Source organism: Labrus mixtus, chromosome 4 (assembly GCF_963584025.1).
Source record: "Labrus mixtus chromosome 4, fLabMix1.1, whole genome shotgun sequence".
Classification (NCBI taxonomy): domain Eukaryota; kingdom Metazoa; phylum Chordata; class Actinopteri; order Labriformes; family Labridae; genus Labrus; species Labrus mixtus.
In genome coordinates, this window is record NC_083615.1 from 23,447,460 (window position 1) to 23,469,042 (window position 21,583).

Below are 21,583 nucleotides of genomic sequence, written 5' to 3' on the forward strand. Positions count from 1 at the left end.
TAGATCCTGAGGGCACCTTGTATAGCAGCCTCTGAATTCACTATATGAATGTGTGTTAATGGGGTGAATGTTACTGCAGCTATAGCTTAAAGGAGCAACATGTAACTCTGACACCTATAGCGTTTACCACATTTCGGCTTGTGGAGCCTAATAGAAAAATGCTGAGACTTTATATGTAGGTCCAGTATCAGTTATATCTATATCAGTTTGCTTGCCAATCGAGGGGTTAGGGGCAAAACGGCTGTGTAGGGGTGCAGCCTACATCTCTGGTGCAAACATATACAGAGCATTCTGCACCAGAATCAAAACTTTAGTGGACATGCTGGCTGCTGTTTGTTGTCAGAGAAGCCATCACTTCAACATGGCAGGTTTCCTTAATGTCTGATGATATATTAAGGTCGTTTTATGATTGAATTCAGTAAATATTTAACAGATTGGACCTTTCATGATTTAAAGCATTAAATCACTGACAGGCTTATTTGATCACTTGGGAGTAGGAACAGGCTAAATATATGACACGAGTACACATAACGTCGCCTTTGCCACACAGATTGACTGATTGTTGCAGCTATCTTAAGAAATAAAAACACATTCTGTAATGTGTAATGTGTTCTAATGTTCTTTGATGTGCAACAACTTTTGCATCATACAACAATACAGACACGTTTTCTTTTTTGAGTCAGAATAAGTTTTTTCCCCCCAGAAACTACAGTTTCCACTTTCTCTGCTCAGCAAGTCAACAAGGGCACCACGACCGATCCTCTTGTGCAACCTGGCGTAATTCAAGAAGCAGATTTTTTTTTTGTGTGTGTGCTTTTGTTCAAAGTTATCAGATTATGAGGAGCTAAGGTTAAATGGGCTGATCCATGAGCAAACAGTCTTTAAGGTGATTTCTTGATTGTTTTGGGTCGGAGTGTTATTATGGAGGAAGGAACTGGAGTGTTATCATGAGGCAGGCTGTGAGGAATGAAAGGGAATTGAGAGAGTGGCGGGCGGACTGCCTTCAGGGTTGATGTAATGTTTATATAGTGGTCAGAACAGCCATTTCCTCCTCCTCCTCTTGCTGCAGACAGGCCCAGTCAAAGGGCACAGATACAGAACACAGGGCAAAGGGGTCATGGGCTGAGTCCCTGCCAAGTATGTTTCAACATGAACGTCAGAGCACATATTTTATAAGGCTGCTGTATTAGAAGATGTGATAGCTGTATGAGAAGATGTTTTATGATTTTAAGTCCCTCAAAGCATCTTGAGTAGGTTTCCTCCTCCTCTGTCACACTGGAGCTGAAAAATAAAACAAATTTGTCGTTAGTTATTTGATGTTAATAATTTTCTAATCTATTGTATGAAAAGGAAGGTGTTGGCCCTGCTAGCCCCCTGAAAACATGGCTTTTGAAATATCAGCAGCACAAAGAATGCTATTAAAAGTGTGCGTTGTGTTTATTAAAAGGAATATTTGCAGAATTCTGAGCTGGCTTTTGTTATTGACGTCCTCGAAGAAGATAATGCAGCTAACTTAACCTTCAATGAAAAGGCCCAGGTTATGAAATGTTAAATGTGAAAGGAATCAGAATAGTTATGTTGAAGGGCTCACCTCCTTCCGTTCACCTTCTGAGATGACCAATAAGACATGAGGGTTTTGGCTGATAATCTTAACATGATCCTTGAGAGTTTCACTGAATTTAAATCTTCAAAATGTTAGCCATGTGAACCATATCAGTATCATCAAGTTTAGCTGAGAGGGAGGATGTACTGATGGGTGGGGCTGAGTCACAGTTGATATATGTTAAAACAATTATGTCCATTATTTGAACTTCAGTGTATTTAGGGCAGTTCTCCCCAAATGGGACCTTGAGCTCGGGTTATTTCTGCTCTCTGAGTCACTGCCAAGGCATAATGGCTTGAGACGTTGTTTTGTTTATTTAGTAAGGAGAAAATAAGTGATACTTAGGAAGAGCACCAAGGGAAATAAAACATTTTTAAAACCATAGCGCTGCAGAAGTCACAGGCCCAGAGGTCAGTTTAACAGGAATCTTGGTTTACATACACAAGATTGTCATAGTAATAACATGCGGCATTATGTACTGGTATGTGACTTTTCTCACATAGTTGTGAAGCTTGAAGAGATTAAGTCTTTCTTATTCATGAGCTGTTTCACATCTAGAGCCAGCAATAGCTTTTCTAGTTGTAATATGTTCGGCCAGTTGATGCTAGCACTAAATCAAAATGTCTTTCACCACACAAACTAGTTTAAATAGAGCTTACTAAATATAAACATATAAACAACATAAACAACATAAACACCTACCAGATCTGTGTTTGAGGTCAGTTTATTCTTGACTTTGCAATCAGCAAACAATGATACAACTCTTGGCAGGTCTCAAGGAGCATATAATCACGTAATAATATTTGTAGATGGAGTTCATCTAGTTGATGGGAAATTTCAGATTTTTTTCTTCTTAAAAACATGTTCAGGACTTCTGATACTCCGCCTTAAAAGAGGTAGATAGATAGAAAGATAGATAGAAATATCAGACACTCAATAATAAATAACCATGAGTCATTCCTTGAAATAAGGATTTCAACTGAAACTAATTTAACTGGACATATTAAAAAGAACATAGTACACAGTATTTTTTGTTTTTACATTAATCTGGTGGGCAAGTCCCTTTCTTACTCTTGAAATAGAGCTAGGCTATCATTAATATTTTTGTCACATCTTTTTTTATCTGCTTTGAAAAGTTAAAGTCCGTGTTAGAAGTGCTCGTTGTAACTGCTCTCACAAAAACATGTTGACTTATAAATACAATGTTGACTTATAAATACAACAAACAGGGAAATAGGCTACTTATATTATTAGTATATTATTATATTATAGTTATTAATATGCCTCTTTGCTCTTTTTTGGCTAACACTTAGGCTACTCCTATGCTAGCTGTAGGCCTACATGTTTGACTAGTTAGTCAGCTTCATCCTGCTAGCTTGTCGAGTTTGAATTGAACATTTGGGACAAAATGACAACATTGGTTTTAAAACTTTAAGAGCAACATTTCTGCTTGCTTGTATATAATGGGTATGAGAGATGAGCTAAACTTTACAGGCAGTAGCCTAAAAAACCCCCCCAAAACTAAGGACTGTGTAGGATAGCTTAAAAAGGCTAAAAGCTACGACTAGATTGAGATTTTCTGTGGGTTGGTTCAGATGCCATCGTTGCACACGCTTATGTTAACCCTTTTAAAGAATACGTTTCTCTGATAAATGTTATGTTTCAGAAGTCTATTAAGATGAGCATGATACGCTAACCTTTATTTTTTAGCTTGTTGTTCAGCACAGTCTAACTGTAGCCTAAGACACATGATATTCTTAAAATCCAAACTGTCCAATTCTTTAGTTAACAAATAGCCAATAGGAACTATAACACTGCATTGTATCACAACGCATGAAGTGCTAAGCCATATTAGCATATGTATAATTTTAGACATAATTTTAAAACTAGGCCTTCTTCAAGATTGTATTTGTTTATTTGTAGTAAATAATAATAATAAATAATCTAGGTAGCCTACATGCCAATGGACTTTTTCAGTTAATAAAGGATACATCTTGTTCTTTATTAGGGTTAAAACAACAGAGTTGTTGTTTGATAGCTTTACTTCTGTAGCTTACTGTACGCGTCCAACGTCCAAAGAAATCATTGTTAGGCAAAGTATCTCAAAGTAACACCCATAGCCACTCTGTCAGGGTGTTAGCGTGAGGCTCAGCTATGCTAACAACCTTCACATACAGCAAAAGTTTGTTCATACAAATGAATATTTTCTCAAACAGACTGTTTCGCCAATCTTCAAAATCCATGAAAAAGGGGAAGTTTATTTGTCATAAAACCTGAGAATTAAAGTAATGTCTAGTTAGTGTATTGCTAAGAAGAAAACCCTCACTTGTGGGTTATTTTAATGCATTGTTTCGTGACCCTCTCATACACTATGTAAAAACCCGTCACCAGATCCTCAAAGAGAACTGAACCCTTGAACTCCTAAGGCACCACTGTGTGGCACCGCTGTACTTCAAAAAGAATAGAGTCCCAGAGGAGTGGCAGGAAGGGAAGGGTCACTTTTGTGAACAGAAAAAGAAACGTTAAGGAGAGGACACTTGTCTCAAGGGACAGGTGGGTGAAAGGGCCACCGTCTAATACAAAGTTAATCTTTTTCTTTCCCAGCTTCCTGGTCTCACCACTTGCAAATATTCTCACAATATCTAACGTACCTGTTCATTACAGCTATAACCATAATAAGGAAAGTACTACCAACACATGTTTCAAAAGATCTACAGTCTAAGTTAAACATTTACAATGGAGGAACATAAATTCAATATTTAATTGTTGTACATCACTCCATTGGACACGACAATACAAAAAATTGTATTTCAAAATAATAGTTAAAAATAATAAAATAGATAAGCTTAACTTAAGACAAATGTCAGAAATTCAGCATTCATGATGGACTTGTCACTACCAGTTGACAAGCTAACTGTTCATTTATTTCTATTAAAAAACAACAACGCCTTTTTCAGTTTTGAAGCTGAATTAGACTGTTGGTCATTAAAATAAGCAGAGCTCAACTTGCACCCTTTAAAATAAGGATTGTAACTGTTTTTTTTTTTTTTACTTAATATATACAAAATGATAAGTCATTTTCTTGGGATAAACTCGGACACATTACTCAAATATAAAATAGTCACAGTTGCAGCCTCACTTTTAAAGTTCTTTAAGCGTTCAACTGAACTGTCATGTTTGTAGTCTGGAGTTTGTGGTGCTGTCATTTATCTATCTAAGTGGTGTCTCTAATGTTAAGTCTACCCTCATTTATACATGCATTAGATTATATGGGCAAGTTAAATGTAATATAACCCTCCTATTGGTAACATTGTTTTGTATTAGACTGCCTTGGTTGGAATGGGACTCAGCCACATACATCACAATTGTTCTTTTTTTTTTTTTCCTCCACTCAGAAAAAAGTCACTCCTGATCAAGTACTGCTTTTGCTCTATAATATTCTATCCAAAGAATAATGTCCTTTACAGGCCAAGCTGGTCATATTTCATACATTTTAAAGAACAACCTGACAAGACCTTGAATGAGGTCTTTTCTGCCATTGTGAGCAGGAGTTAATGATTGAACCTACCCGTGACCTCTGTGAGGGAGAGACTGATGCAGGTTTGAGCAATGATGCCATGTGTTTAATGTTTAGCTGTGTGGCAAACAGACCGAAAGGAAACATGTCAGAGTTTCTCTGGCCTGTTTAAGTTTTGGCTAATAAGTAATATGGAATGAAAGCTGTTTGGTAAGACCTGACACCATGATGCAGATAACAACAACAGAGGAAATACTCAGCTGCTGTTATATGTACATGGACTTTAATGTTAAATTCAAAAGTTTATGCATTTATAAATTGGTTGAAGCTATTTTGGAGCATGATGGTTATATATTCTAATAATAGAAAGAAGAACATTGTTTTCATCAGCAGTTCCTGTCATTTAGCATAACCAGGCATACAACGGTTACTGATGGTTGGGTATTGCCATTGTGTACTTGTTTTTATATTGACCTACATGCAAACATGATTAATTCATTAGAGAATGGGACTATCCTTGATACTGCACTCATGTGTGTACATACAAATCTAATAGAATTTTTTTTTAATTCATTACACATGATGGTTATATTGCAGATTGATTCTGCAGACAGACATATTTGAACAACAAAACAAACTGACAAAGAAATAAGACAAGACATCAGTATCAGTACCTCTGTATTTTTAAAATACAAATAAAAATGTGGGGGGGGGATGGATGGTTATTCAAAGGTCTATAGATAAAACTGTCTATAGATAAAACTGTAGAAAATCAGGCTTTAGTCAGCCACACCTGTAATTGCGGTTTAACGAAAACGGTTAGGATTTATGTTAAGTTTTGACAGCACTTTTTTCATGTGGGTCCTGGGAGGGGGCAACACTTTTCTTAGATACAAATAGGAAGGGCCTGAAGGAAAAACCCTAACCCTAACCCAAAAGGTTGGAAACCACTGTCCACATTGAACCACTGTCCTATAGCACACATCAGATGTTGTTTGACTGAAGGACCACAGCTCAAAGAGTAACTGACTCAGGGTGACACACCTGAGGAATAAAAAACTGTTTATCAGTTGTTCTGCTCTGTCCCGCGAGATGTTGCTAAATGACCACATTTATAACACTCTGAAAAGGTGTTTGATTTGACTTCTGTTGCTTGTTTTAAACTGTCTGAAACTCAATGCTGACCTCTGCTGGTGATCCAAATGTAATGTGCTTTTTTCTGTCTTTTTTACAGATCTCTGAAGCAAACTGTAACAGTAAGTACACATGTGCTGTAGAGATTATATGGTCTTCATTTCTGTTTGTGTGTGATTAAATTAACATAACAACTTCTCAAGAAATACTTAAACCTGTGTGTTTTTTCTTACTCATTCCTTTTTCTACATTTTTTGTGTTGTATCTACTAGGTAGTCTATGTGCTGAAAATCAAATGGAAACATTAACAACAACAACAGTCAGGTTTGACTCAGACCCAAACTGTAACTTATCCATTGGGAATGACATTACTGGGCAAGGTTTGATAACTGGTTTGACTCCTGGAACAGTCTATAGAGTCTTCCTCAGCTGTTTTAACTGCTGCAAAGAGGTCACAACAAGTAAGTCTGTTTACTTCACTTGAATACTCAAATTCCAACCATAGAACAATGAATCTGAATAGATCAGTACCTACATCATGCTGCAGATTCAGCATGTTGAACTTTTGTTTGCAAGCAACTCCGAGTATGAGTAACAAAAAGTATAAAGTACACCTAAAGTACAAAACACTAAGTAACTCTAATGGTGGTTATTGAGAAATACAGTAACAGTATTAATTATTCCCAACATCATCCTCACCCTCTGTCACAGAGCCCGAAGCTGTCAGAAACCTTCATGTCACTAATGTGACAACCAACTCCTTGACTGTTACCTGGACTGAACCTGAGGGAAAGAGCTCCCTCTACAGAGTGAACTGGACTAATAGTCAAGTCAACACAGCAGAAACCTCCCAAACCATCAAGGGTCTTACTGCTGGAGTCCTGTACTGTGTATTTGTCACTGCAGTGGCCGATGATAACCGTACTGAAGGACAGAATAGCACTGTATGTCGGTACACACGTAAGTACAAATATGACATTTTAATTGAAAGAATGAAAGATTATCTCGACAAAGTTTGGATTTCTTTCGGTCCAGCTCCAAAATCTGTTTTTACGACAATGAAGTAGTTGATGCATGTGTTTGCATCAGGTTTTGCTGGGCTTGTCTTAACTTATTCTTGGTGATCCTGCAAAGTTTTATTTGTCAAACTGTTGACACTATATTAAAACGCTGGGTCTCTGCTTTAAAAAGTGAGGCAAGATGAGTTACAGTACTGAGAGTGGATCCCAAAACATCAAGATGCTAGATGAACTTTCAACTGTATTGCAGCAGCTTGATAATTTTGATGGACAGCATCAGTCTAGTTGTAGTTTTACTATTGTAACTTCAACTTTACGATTGATGCATTTAAAAAAAAACATTTGTATTCCCTTAAAGAGCCCATATTATGCCCTTTTTGGGGTTCGTATATTTAATCTATGTACCTACTTTTGTACGTTCACAATAGCTAAAGTTCGAAAAAAGTGTCTGTTTTCATGTACTGCTCCTCCTTGCTCCCTCTCCGCTCTGAGTCTGTCAGCTGCACTCTGTTGAGCCCACACTGTTAGACCCCACGTGGGCCAAGTCTGCTCTGATTGGTCTGCCGATCCGCTCTGTTGTTATTGGTCAGTTGCTCAGCACGCTTCTCGGAAATTTCAACATGAGCTGCTGGGCTTGCCACAACGAGCCAATGGACTTAGATCAGTGATCTCACACTGACAATGACGTCGGACTGACACATTTTTATCGAGGGGGGCTAGAACCGAGCTTTTCATACAGCTAATGCTACAGCTAACAGGAGGACGTAGGAGAAGCCGTGTTTCCGCGGACTTTGAATTTTTGCACATAGATGTGCCTAAACATGCACAGGACACTTGGAAAACACACTAAAGAGCATATAAAACCAGAAAAAGCAGAATATGGGACCTTTAAATAACACCTTTTCCCACAGTGCCTGAAGTAGTGGACAGTGCATGCTTTATAACACTAACAGAGCAACATGGGTTAAGTCACTTTTTTTGATTGGCTTCGACTGATTTTGTATTTAACTGCTTTGATAAACTCTTTATTCCCCTCCTCTTCCCTCACAGTACCTGAAGTAGTAGAGAACCTCACTGTAGTCTACACCACAACCTCCTCCATATCTCTTGAGTGGACTAAACCAAAGGGAGAGAGCTCCTTCTATAGAGTACAGTGGACTGATGGAACAACTAACAACAACAAGGATGTCACTGAAACAAGAATAAATGTCACTGAGCTGACTGCTGGAGTGCGTTATAATTTTACTGTCATAGCAGTGGCTGGAGATAACACAACAGAGAGTGAAATGGCTGAGACTTTTCACTATACCAGTAAGGACTCCATTTTTGATTATGACAGTGCTTATTGTCAATTTTGGGGCTCACCATTATTGTTTCAACTGCACAATACTAAGTTCTGATGTAGTTGTTGGGTACATATAAGTTGATGCTGTTGTTGTTCTGGTCTTGATTGTAACCCAGTGTTACTGTTGAACTTGTTAAATTGAGGATCCTGATGTGTCCAAAAACAAAGTGATATGTTCCTTTGTTTCTAAATGATTTTCCCTCATATTGCATTTATCTAAGAGCCCAACGTCATCCAGAATCTCAATGTCACTGAACTCACAACATCCTCAATGTATGTGACCTGGTCTAAACCTGAGGGAGGGAGCTCCTTCTATAGAGTACAGTGGACTAATGAAGGGAAGGATGAGACTTTAAATGTGACAGAAACACATATTAACATTACTAACCTGACTGCTGGTGTCCAGTATGAAATAAGTGTTATTGCAGTAGCAGAGGATCATATTACTGAAGGAAACAGTACCATGGTTTCTCATTACACAAGTAAGTGTCTCATGTTGTCAGGTCGTGAGAGTGTGCTAAATAATAATAATAATTCATAGATCCCACAAGGGGAAATGTGTTTTTTACACTCTGTCTAGTAAACATGCCACACAAACTTAGGCCAAAATACACACACATGCACAAACAGGTTCCTATGGACATATACTAATGGAGAGGTCTCAGAGTGAGGGGGCTGCCCACAGTGGGTGCTTCTGAGCTGGTGGGGGGCTAGATGCCTTGCTCAAGGGCACCTCGGCAGTGCTTGGGAAGTGGACTGGCACCTCTCCAGCTACCAGGCCAATTTCTGGACTTGGTCTGTGCTGGGACTTGAACCGGTGACCCTCCGATTCCCAACTTAAGTCCCTACAGACTGAGCTACTGCCCCCCATTGGACACCTGTTGGAGCAGATTGTCTGCAGTGACTACAGGCAGGATAAAAATCAAAGGAAGACAAACTCATGTTTGCATATTAGTTCAGAATCTGTAGGTTTGAAACAAGTTCACTTTGTTTTAATCCTTCAAGCTTCTGTTTTTGCTATCTGAGAAGTTTTGACAAATCTAGATGGAGCAGACTTTGGCTGAGTGTAGAAGAAAACGTTGAAGTCATTTTCTTTTGATTGGCTTCGACTGATTTTGTATTTAACTGCTTTGATAAACTCTTTATTCCCCTCCTCTTCCCTCACAGTACCTGAAGTAGTAGAGAACCTCACTGTAGTCTACACCACAACCTCCTCCATATCTCTTGAGTGGACTAAACCAAAGGGAGAGAGCTCCTTCTATAGAGTACAGTGGACTGATGGAACAACTAACAACAACAAGGATGTCACTGAAACAAGAATAAATGTCACTGAGCTGACTGCTGGAGTGCGTTATAATTTTACTGTCATAGCAGTGGCTGGAGATAACACAACAGAGAGTGAAATGGCTGAGACTTTTCACTATACCAGTAAGGACTCCATTTTTGATTATGACAGTGCTTATTGTCAATTTTGGGGCTCACCATTATTGTTTCAACTGCACAATACTAAGTTCTGATGTAGTTGTTGGGTACATATAAGTTGATGCTGTTGTTGTTCTGGTCTTGATTGTAACCCAGTGTTACTGTTGAACTTGTTAAATTGAGGATCCTGATGTGTCCAAAAACAAAGTGATATGTTCCTTTGTTTCTAAATGATTTTCCCTCATATTGCATTTATCTAAGAGCCCAACGTCATCCAGAATCTCAATGTCACTGAACTCACAACATCCTCAATGTATGTGACCTGGTCTAAACCTGAGGGAGGGAGCTCCTTCTATAGAGTACAGTGGACTAATGAAGGGAAGGATGAGACTTTAAATGTGACAGAAACACATATTAACATTACTAACCTGACTGCTGGTGTCCAGTATGAAATAAGTGTTATTGCAGTAGCAGAGGATCATATTACTGAAGGAAACAGTACCATGGTTTTTCATTACACAAGTAAGTGTCTCATGTTGTCAGGTCGTGAGAGTGTGCTAAATAATAATAATAATTCATAGATCCCACAAGGGGAAATTTGTTTTTTACACTCTGTCTAGTAAACATGCCACACAAACATAGGCCAAAATACACACACATGCACAAACAGGTTCCTATGGACATATACTAATGGAGAGGTCTCAGAGTGAGGGGGCTGCCCACAGTGGGTGCTCCTGAGCTGGTGGGGGGCTAGGTGCCTTGCTCAAGGGCACCTCGGCAGTGCTTGGGAAGTGGACTGGCACCTCTCCAGCTACCAGGCCAATTTCTGGACTTGGTCTGTGCTGGGACTTGAACCGGTGACCCTCCGATTCCCAACTTAAGTCCCTACAGACTGAGCTACTGCCCCCCATTGGACACCTGTTGGAGCAGATTGTCTGCAGTGACTACAGGCAGGATAAAAATCAAAGGAAGACAAACTCATGTTTGTATATTAGTTCAGAATCTGTAGGTTTGAAACAAGTTCACTTTGTTTTAATCCTTCAAGCTTCTGTTTTTGCTATCTGAGAAGTTTTGACAAATCTAGATGGAGCAGACTTTGGCTGAGTGTAGAAGAAAACGTTGAAGTCATTTTCTTTTGATTGGCTTCGACTGATTTTGTATTTAACTGCTTTGATAAACTCTTTATTCCCCTCCTCTTCCCTCACAGTACCTGAAGTAGTAGAGAACCTCACTGTAGTCTACACCACAACCTCCTCCATATCTCTTGAGTGGACTAAACCAAAGGGAGAGAGCTCCTTCTATAGAGTACAGTGGACTGATGGAACAACTAACAACAACAAGAATGTCACTGAAACAAGAATAAATGTCACTGAGCTGACTGCTGGAGTGCGTTATAATTTTACTGTCATAGCAGTGGCTGGAGATAACACAACAGAGAGTGAAATGGCTGAGACTTTTCACTATACCAGTAAGGACTCCATTTTTGATTATGACAGTGCTTATTGTCAATTTTGGGGCTCACCATTATTGTTTCAACTGCACAATACTAAGTTCTGATGTAGTTGTTGGGTACATATAAGTTGATGCTGTTGTTGTTCTGGTCTTGATTGTAACCCAGTGTTACTGTTGAACTTCTTAAATTGAGGATCCTGATGTGTCCAAAAACAAAGTGATATGTTCCTTTGTTTCTAAATGATTTTCCCTCATATTGCATTTATCTAAGAGCCCAACGTCATCCAGAATCTCAATGTCACTGAACTCACAACATCCTCAATGTATGTGACCTGGTCTAAACCTGAGGGAGGGAGCTCCTTCTATAGAGTACAGTGGACTAATGAAGGGAAGGATGAGACTTTAAATGTGACAGAAACACATATTAACATTACTAACCTGACTGCTGGTGTCCAGTATGAAATAAGTGTTATTGCAGTAGCAGAGGATCATATTACTGAAGGAAACAGTACCATGGTTTTTCATTACACGAGTAAGTGTCTCATGTTGTCAGGTCGTGAGAGTGTGCTAAATAATAATAATAATTCATAGATCCCACAAGGGGAAATGTGTTTTTTACACTCTGTCTAGTAAACATGCCACACAAACATAGGCCAAAATACACACACATGCACAAACAGGTTCCTATGGACATATACTAATGGAGAGGTCTCAGAGTGAGGGGGCTGCCCACAGTGGGTGCTCCTGAGCTGGTGGGGGGCTAGGTGCCTTGCTCAAGGGCACCTCGGCAGTGCTTGGGAGGTGGACTGGCACCTCTCCAGCTACCAGGCCAATTTCTGGACTTGGTTTGTGCTGGGACTTGAACCGGTGACCCTCTGATTCCCAACTTAAGTCCCTACAGACTGAGCTACTGCCCCCCATTGGACACCTGTTGGAGCAGATTGTCTGCAGTGACTACAAGCAGGATAAAAATCAAAGGAAGACGAACTCATGTTTGTATATTAGTTCAGAATCTGTAGGTTTGAAACAAGTTCACTTTGTTTTAATCCTTCAAGCTTCTGTTTTTGCTATCTGAGAAGTTTTGACAAATCTAGATGGAGCAGACTTTGGCTGAGTGTAGAAGAAAACGTTGAAGTCATTTTCTTTTGAGTGGCTTCGACTGATTTTGTATTTAACTGCTTTGATAAACTCTTTATTCCCCTCCTCTTCCCTCACAGTACCTGAAGTAGTAGAGAACCTCACTGTAGTCTACACCACAACCTCCTCCATATCTCTTGAGTGGACTAAACCAAAGGGAGAGAGCTCCTTCTATAGAGTACAGTGGACTGATGGAACAACTAACAACAACAAGGATGTCACTGAAACAAGAATAAATGTCACTGAGCTGACTGCTGGAGTGCGTTATAATTTTACTGTCATAGCAGTGGCTGGAGATAACACAACAGAGAGTGAAATGGCTGAGACTTTTCACTATACCAGTAAGGACTCCATTTTTGATTATGACAGTGCTTATTGTCAATTTTGGGGCTCACCATTATTGTTTCAACTGCACAATACTAAGTTCTGATGTAGTTGTTGGGTACATATAAGTTGATGCTGTTGTTGTTCTGGTCTTGATTGTAACCCAGTGTTACTGTTGAACTTGTTAAATTGAGGATCCTGATGTGTCCAAAAACAAAGTGATATGTTCCTTTGTTTCTAAATGATTTTCCCTCATATTGCATTTATCTAAGAGCCCAACGTCATCCAGAATCTCAATGTCACTGAACTCACAACATCCTCAATGTATGTGACCTGGTCTAAACCTGAGGGAGGGAGCTCCTTCTATAGAGTACAGTGGACTAATGAAGGGAAGGATGAGACTTTAAATGTGACAGAAACACATATTAACATTACTAACCTGACTGCTGGTGTCCAGTATGAAATAAGTGTTATTGCAGTAGCAGAGGATCATATTACTGAAGGAAACAGTACCATGGTTTTTCATTACACAAGTAAGTGTCTCATGTTGTCAGGTCGTGAGAGTGTGCTAAATAATTATAATAATTCATAGATCCCACAAGGGGAAATTTGTTTTTTACACTCTGTCTAGTAAACATGCCACACAAACATAGGCCAAAATACACACACATGCACAAACAGGTTCCTATGGACATATACTAATGGAGAGGTCTCAGAGTGAGGGGGCTGCCCACAGTGGGTGCTCCTGAGCTGGTGGGGGGCTGGGTGCCTTGCTCAAGGGCACCTCGGCAGTGCTTGGGAAGTGGACTGGCACCTCTCCAGCTACCAGGCCAATTTCTGGACTTGGTTTGTGCTGGGACTTGAACCGGTGACCCTCTGATTCCCAACTTAAGTCCCTACAGACTGAGCTACTGCCCCCCATTGGACATCTTTTGGAGCAGATTGTCTGCAGTGACTACAGGCAGGATAAAAATCAAAGGAAGACAAACTCATGTTTGTATATTAGTTCAGAATCTGTAGGTTTGAAACAAGTTCACTTTGTTTTAATCCTTCAAGCTTCTGTTTTTGCTATCTGAGAAGTTTTGACAAATCTAGATGGAGCAGACTTTGGCTCAGTGTAGAAGAAAACGTTGAAGTCATTTTCTTTTGAGTGGCTTTGACTGATTTTGTATTTAACTGCTTTGATAAACTCTTTATTCCCCTCCTCTTCCCTCACAGTACCTGAAGTAGTAGAGAACCTCACTGTAGTCTACACCACAACCTCCTCCATATCTCTTGAGTGGACTAAACCAAAGGGAGAGAGATCCTTCTATAGAGTACAGTGGACTGATGGAACAACTAACAACAACAAGGATGTCACTGAAACAAGAATAAATGTCACTGAGCTGACTGCTGGAGTGCGTTATAATTTTACTGTCATAGCAGTGGCTGGAGATAACACAACAGAGAGTGAAATGGCTGAGACTTTTCACTATACCAGTAAGGACTCCATTTTTGATTATGACAGTGCTTATTGTCAATTTTGGGGCTCACCATTATTGTTTCAACTGCACAATACTAAGTTCTGATGTAGTTGTTGGGTACATATAAGTTGATGCTGTTGTTGTTCTGGTCTTGATTGTAACCCAGTGTTACTGTTGAACTTGTTAAATTGAGGATCCTGATGTGTCCAAAAACAAAGTGATATGTTCCTTTGTTTCTAAATGATTTTCCCTCATATTGCATTTATCTAAGAGCCCAACGTCATCCAGAATCTCAATGTCACTGAACTCACAACATCCTCAATGTATGTGACCTGGTCTAAACCTGAGGGAGGGAGCTCCTTCTATAGAGTACAGTGGACTAATGAAGGGAAGGATGAGACTTTAAATGTGACAGAAACACATATTAACATTACTAACCTGACTGCTGGTGTCCAGTATGAAATAAGTGTTATTGCAGTAGCAGAGGATCATATTACTGAAGGAAACAGTACCATGGTTTTTCATTACACAAGTAAGTGTCTCATGTTGTCAGGTCGTGAGAGTGTGCTAAATAATTATAATAATTCATAGATCCCACAAGGGGAAATTTGTTTTTTACACTCTGTCTAGTAAACATGCCACACAAACATAGGCCAAAATACACACACATGCACAAACAGGTTCCTATGGACATATACTAATGGAGAGGTCTCAGAGTGAGGGGGCTGCCCACAGTGGGTGCTCCTGAGCTGGTGGGGGGCTGGGTGCCTTGCTCAAGGGCACCTCGGCAGTGCTTGGGAAGTGGACTGGCACCTCTCCAGCTACCAGGCCAATTTCTGGACTTGGTTTGTGCTGGGACTTGAACCGGTGACCCTCTGATTCCCAACTTAAGTCCCTACAGACTGAGCTACTGCCCCCCATTGGACATCTTTTGGAGCAGATTGTCTGCAGTGACTACAGGCAGGATAAAAATCAAAGGAAGACAAACTCATGTTTGTATATTAGTTCAGAATCTGTAGGTTTGAAACAAGTTCACTTTGTTTTAATCCTTCAAGCTTCTGTTTTTGCTATCTGAGAAGTTTTGACAAATCTAGATGGAGCAGACTTTGGCTCAGTGTAGAAGAAAACGTTGAAGTCATTTTCTTTTGAGTGGCTTTGACTGATTTTGTATTTAACTGCTTTGATAAACTCTTTATTCCCCTCCTCTTCCCTCACAGTACCTGAAGTAGTAGAGAACCTCACTGTAGTCTACACCACAACCTCCTCCATATCTCTTGAGTGGACTAAACCAAAGGGAGAGAGATCCTTCTATAGAGTACAGTGGACTGATGGAACAACTAACAACAACAAGGATGTCACTGAAACAAGAATAAATGTCACTGAGCTGACTGCTGGAGTGCGTTATAATTTTACTGTCATAGCAGTGGCTGGAGATAACACAACAGAGAGTGAAATGGCTGAGACTTTTCACTATACCAGTAAGGACTCCATTTTTGATTATGACAGTGCTTATTGTCAATTTTGGGGCTCACCATTATTGTTTCAACTGCACAATACTAAGTTCTGATGTAGTTGTTGGGTACATATAAGTTGATGCTGTTGTTGTTCTGGTCTTGATTGTAACCCAGTGTTACTGTTGAACTTGTTAAATTGAGGATCCTGATGTGTCCAAAAACAAAGTGATATGTTCCTTTGTTTCTAAATGATTTTCCCTCATATTGCATTTATCTAAGAGCCCAACGTCATCCAGAATCTCAATGTCACTGAACTCACAACATCCTCAATGTATGTGACCTGGTCTAAACCTGAGGGAGGGAGCTCCTTCTATAGAGTACAGTGGACTAATGAAGGGAAGGATGAGACTTTAAATGTGACAGAAACACATATTAACATTACTAACCTGACTGCTGGTGTCCAGTATGAAATAAGTGCCACTGAGCTGACTGCTGGAGTGCGTTATAATTTTACTGTCATAGCAGTGGCTGGAGATAACACAACAGAGAGTGAAATGGCTGAGACTTTTCACTATACCAGTAAGATGATGAGCTATGTTCTTTTCTGTTTTTTTGTTAATTTATTAGCTCATGTTTAGGTTTCTTCCTTTTGGTTTTCATATGAAACACTTGTTTTAATCCCAAGGGAAATTATAATTTTTCACTCTCTCTGTAACCTCAGATTTGTTGTTTTGACATTACAACACAAAGTTGTTAGTTCTCTACCGGTCACTGTCAACAGTTTATTTTTTGTCTCATTTATCCTTTTTTATTTTAAAAAATCCTGCTCAAGAAAGTAACAGCCACCGTTGAAAACAGTGTAGAACTGCAGCACGGGCTTTTAATTTAACATCTCCTAAACGACACATGTTTACATCACCTGACAACTATAGCAAAACCAAGATATTAAGATAAACTTCAAGTTTGGGTCACTTGCACTATCGCTAGAAACGGCAAAGTCCGTGCCGGTGTTCCGGTTAAAAGAGTTACCATGTTAACTGGTGACTGTCAGCCGACTGAGTCTGGTTGTCGTACGTTACGTGTCCTAACGAAAGCATATTTGTTTAGTTTTCATTAAAACATATCTCATAAGTAATTTTGACATTATGCTAATACAAAAACTGAACTGAGAGGCATTTCTTAGGACAGTTTCAGTCGCATTTATCTGAAAGTCATCAGTTAACACGGTCACTCTTTTAACCGGAACACCAAAACGTCACTTCAGTGATATTGCTGATATTTAGAGGATAATCCCTCTTCTTACACCGCTGTAGGATGAACGTCTACAAACATACAGGTGGCTTTATGTATTATTGATCGGTCTGGCTCGATAATGCTGCTGTTTGAGAAGTGAAGGGCAAGAACTTCCTCATCATTCAAGCATCGGTGAGCGCTAATTAGCTAACATTAGCTAGTTAGCGGTAGCTATCGATAGTATCAGCTGTCAATCTTAGTGTTCTGGGGCAGTAATTTGATTTAACGGCAGGAATATTTAGATTTAGTCAACACTATAATTAATGTCAGGATGAGGAGAAGTCCGATGTTTCCCGTCACAGGGAAAAGGGTAGAGAGCCTTTCTTGCCCTGCAGGTGGGCGGAGTGTGACGTCATGTGAAAGCTATGAATACACGTATACATGTGCTGAGGATAACTGGAGAGAACTGCAGTGATTTAAAGACTTACTCCAGCAGGGTATTTGCTGGATCCTGAGTCTCAATGCAAAGTTCCTGCAAAACATCACTGTTTGTTCCAGTGTTTCTTCTCTTATTTTGATATTCTATCTTTCATCTTCTGTCCTCCACTAGAACCCGGTAAAATTGAGAGCCATGTTGAGTCTACAACCATCTCCTCCATTTACCTGAACTGGACACAACCTCCTGGTGAGGTGTTCAAGTACAGAGTAGAATGGCATAATGGGGGGACAGTGAAGTCCGACTACACAAGCTCTACCGATCTCGAGGTACCAGACCTGATCCCTGGCACTTCCTACATGATCCAAATCATGGCTGTGAATGGAGCTAATGAAACAGGAGAGCCTTACACATTCACTTCAGTCACAAGTAAAACACTAATTAAAACACTTTTTTCTTATTAATGGTCAAGATGTTTGATTTTTATTCATGTTTTCCTTCTATCTTGATTCTTTTTGCGCATTCACAGAACCTGCTGCGGTCAGGCATCTCGCCATCAAAGGAATCACATCATCATCTGTGACTCTGAGCTGGACTGAACCAGAGGGCAACGCTACCTCATACATAGTGAGATGGACTGAAGGAGAAAACAGCAAAGACAGCACCACCACTAACACTTCCTTTACCATCAGTGACTTAACCCCTGGATCTCAGTACAACATTACAGTGGTTGCTGTTGCTGTAAATCTCTCAAACACAGGAGAGGAAATATCTGAATCTACCTTTACACGTAAGTCCAACCTCTGAGAAAGTCTTGCGTTATAAAACTATCGGATGGCACATATTTGTAGCAAATAAAGTTATGAGATTCAGCAAACGCACAGGAAATAGTTTCTTGAAATTAAAAAGAAATCAAAATAGGTTGTAAAGTTACCATTACAAATTATTTATTATGAGATAATACAAATTATGTTTATCGTATGAAGAATATTTTTGCTTTACTTCATCACCTTTAATCAGTTCATACTCCAGCCTTCTCTACGTGCATGTATAAGAAATGGATTCATTTGACACATGCATTGACAAACACTTATTTGTATGTTGCGCCGGTAGCGTTGCGGTTAGTGTGCATGCCTCATATACGGAGGCTATAGTCCTCCAAGTGGACGGCCTGTTCGATACTGACCTGTGGCTCCTTTCCAGCATGTAATTCCTCACTCTCTCTAGCTCTGATTTCTGACTCGATCCACTATCCTATCTCTACAATAAAGGCATTAAAAACCGCAAAATAAATCTAAAAAATATTTGTTGTGCAGTTTAAATTACATTATTACATTTTGGGGTCAATGGTTTATTAAGGGAACCTGAAAGAGAGGTGCTAAACAATTTTGATTCATATGGTGTCTCACAAATTAGTTGATACATTAAATTTTCTTGCCAAATGTCAAACATTGCAGACCAACCTTTAAATGTATATTTTCAAAAGATAACTACATGATTTGGGTTTGTGAGAAATAGATTATATGGACTGATTATATTGGGTATTGATGTATTTTATTTACTCTCCATGTTTTTTGGGGGGGTTAAGTAGGCTTTTACAGGATACCACCTTCTTTATCATTATGCCAGTTCCACCAAACCAACACATTTTCATCTCTGTGTTGTTTAGGGCCTGTTAAGCCTGTGGACATTACTGTGGAACCACGAGGGACTGACAGCCTTAACATCAGCTGGACTTTGCCTGGAGGGAGGGTTGATTACTATGTGGTGACCATCTCAAATGATGAACTGATGTATGCTAACGAAAGTAAAACAACAGAAGCCACCTTCCTCTTCACTGGTTTACATCCCGGGAGAATCTTTAACGTCACGGTGACCGCTGTCGCTGGAAACTTCAACGAGACATCTGACCAGTCTTCATTTGCCACTTGTGAGTTCATAACCTACATGTAGGCTGTTCCTGCATGATTCTGAAGTAGGGGTTGCACTTAGTAGAATGCTTTTACAAATGCACTTTATTGAAATGGTTTGAAACCATCAAAAGCACTTTAATATCCAGGTTTAACCCAAATATGTAAAAAGAAAAAAGAACATATTGTGAACTTTTTACAGATGTATGTTTTTTTTATTTTTTATACCTGACTGGTAGGTGGGGGTGTTTCTTTTGTAAACATTCAATGATGAAAACGTGAGACAGTGGATTATCTTAGATTTATTCGGCCGAGGTCAGACAGCTGCTGCTGATATGCGAAAGCTAATGTGGATCTAAATAAAAAACAAAGAAACAGCAACAGAACACAAATGGCTGACAAACATTTCATGTGAACAGTCTTGCTTCCAGTACATTCTGTTCGCAGGTAGAGCCTACACGTTCCTTTCCATTTGGAAACACTTCTAATACACTAGAAAGAATACTTTACCTTCACTTGAATCTGTCACACATATCTACATTTCTTCAGCCTGAGCAAATCATATTTCCTTTTCAACTCACAACATACAGTACAATACCAGTCTAAATATAGATCTGCTGCCATGAGACGTCTAACTCGTATGTATTACAGCTACCGTAAGGAAATTTTGGCAAACAAACATTTACAACAGGAGTAATTAAGAGGCTCTTCATTTAATGATTTCCTTTTTATGACCTATACCAACTGGTGATTTTTCTCTTTAAGAGAGGTGTGGTTGCCTTTAAGTAGGTGTTTTGTTCTATTGTATGTAGGTGTGATTTCCTTTTAGGTTTTCTTTAGTTAAGAAACAGTGTGAGCTAACTTTGGCAGGGAACCCTTAGCAGAATGTTTTCTCTCCGTGATCACGTTTAAAAGGTTTCCTGAATCATACCACATCGGATTCGTATTTCTTTTGAGAACTAGCAATTCTCATAGTTTTGGAAGAAATTTCTCTCACAGCTCCACAGACCTAAAAGAAGAATTACCCTATGATGGTAGATTTAAAATGATATTTCCGTAAAATTACCAAGATGAATTCATGAAAATTCGTATTGACTTTTTTCTTTTTTATTTGTACTATTACTCCTCAGGTATTGAACCGTATCAATCTAATTTGATCCTAATGTGATATTCTTTATCACATTTAGGATATTGGTGTTTACACATATTCTTTATGTGTAAACACCATGCTTACAGAATGCTCTTTAGCTGGTGTAATGGGTTTGACCTCTCCTCGAGCATTATTAACATGTTAGCATGTACCCTAAATAATCACTATATAACTTTGATATGCAGTTGTTTTTTTATTTCCATATTTTTTTTTTAACTTATCTTACTTATGCATACCTTTTATTTATTCTTTTCTAGACCCCACGCCTCCTGGTTCCATCTTCATCAGTCACAGGACAAACTCATCGCTCTCTGTTGGTTGGGCAACTCCAGCTTTGATGGAGAATGCTCCAAAAATCAGCTACCATATCACCTACTACTCATCTAAGAACGATGTATTACAGAATAATAGCACCACAAACAAAATAGAGTTGTCCCAGCTCTCATCGGGAACTCGCTACAATATATCAGTACAAACAGTTGGACCCGAACGTTTAATGAGCTCAGAAGTTGTTTCTTCTACTCTCACCTGTAAGTACAACTAGGAAAACAGAATACTATGATTTTTTTTTGCTTTTGTTTAACCGCCCTGTTAAGTTCATGTTTAAGGCACCTTAAATTTGTGGTGTTATAAAAATCTCTTCTTTTTTTAAATAACTTTCTAATCAACATTTCCTCTATTCATTATATTCCAGTGCCCAACCCTGTGCTGAACCTTAAATCCAGCACTAAATCCACCACCTCTGTAGAAGTGACATGGTCACCACCGCAGGGAGTCCAGGACTATTACCGATACTTGGTTCAAACTGTCAGTCCTACAGGAACTAACAAAACAGTCATAACTAACAGCGCTGAATTATCAAAGCTGGAGCCAGGAACTAAATACAACATCAGTGTCAGAACGATAGCAGCGCAAGGAATCGAATCAGTGGATGAATTTACATTCAGTTACACAAGTAAGGGCTTACTTAACTATCAGATGTAC

The 21,583-nt window shown here is 39.2% G+C and overlaps 1 protein-coding gene across 1 annotated transcript in view; it reads left to right on the top strand.

Annotated features, from left to right (window-relative positions):
* ptprja (protein tyrosine phosphatase receptor type Ja) overlaps positions 1-21,583 on the top strand; it is a 44,572-nt gene that overhangs the window by 7,657 nt on the left and 15,332 nt on the right. Inside the window, exons 2-20 of the mRNA XM_061036985.1 lie at positions 6,355-6,376; positions 6,527-6,715; positions 6,966-7,214; positions 8,324-8,584; positions 8,840-9,100; positions 9,786-10,046; positions 10,302-10,562; positions 11,248-11,508; positions 12,710-12,970; positions 13,226-13,486; positions 14,172-14,432; positions 14,688-14,948; positions 15,634-15,894; positions 16,150-16,449; positions 17,714-17,968; positions 18,069-18,329; positions 19,209-19,469; positions 20,857-21,129; positions 21,294-21,554. Coding sequence (XP_060892968.1) covers positions 6,355-6,376; positions 6,527-6,715; positions 6,966-7,214; positions 8,324-8,584; positions 8,840-9,100; positions 9,786-10,046; positions 10,302-10,562; positions 11,248-11,508; positions 12,710-12,970; positions 13,226-13,486; positions 14,172-14,432; positions 14,688-14,948; positions 15,634-15,894; positions 16,150-16,449; positions 17,714-17,968; positions 18,069-18,329; positions 19,209-19,469; positions 20,857-21,129; positions 21,294-21,554 — 4,681 coding nt within the window. The remainder of the gene's footprint in view (positions 1-6,354; positions 6,377-6,526; positions 6,716-6,965; positions 7,215-8,323; positions 8,585-8,839; positions 9,101-9,785; positions 10,047-10,301; positions 10,563-11,247; positions 11,509-12,709; positions 12,971-13,225; positions 13,487-14,171; positions 14,433-14,687; positions 14,949-15,633; positions 15,895-16,149; positions 16,450-17,713; positions 17,969-18,068; positions 18,330-19,208; positions 19,470-20,856; positions 21,130-21,293; positions 21,555-21,583) is intronic.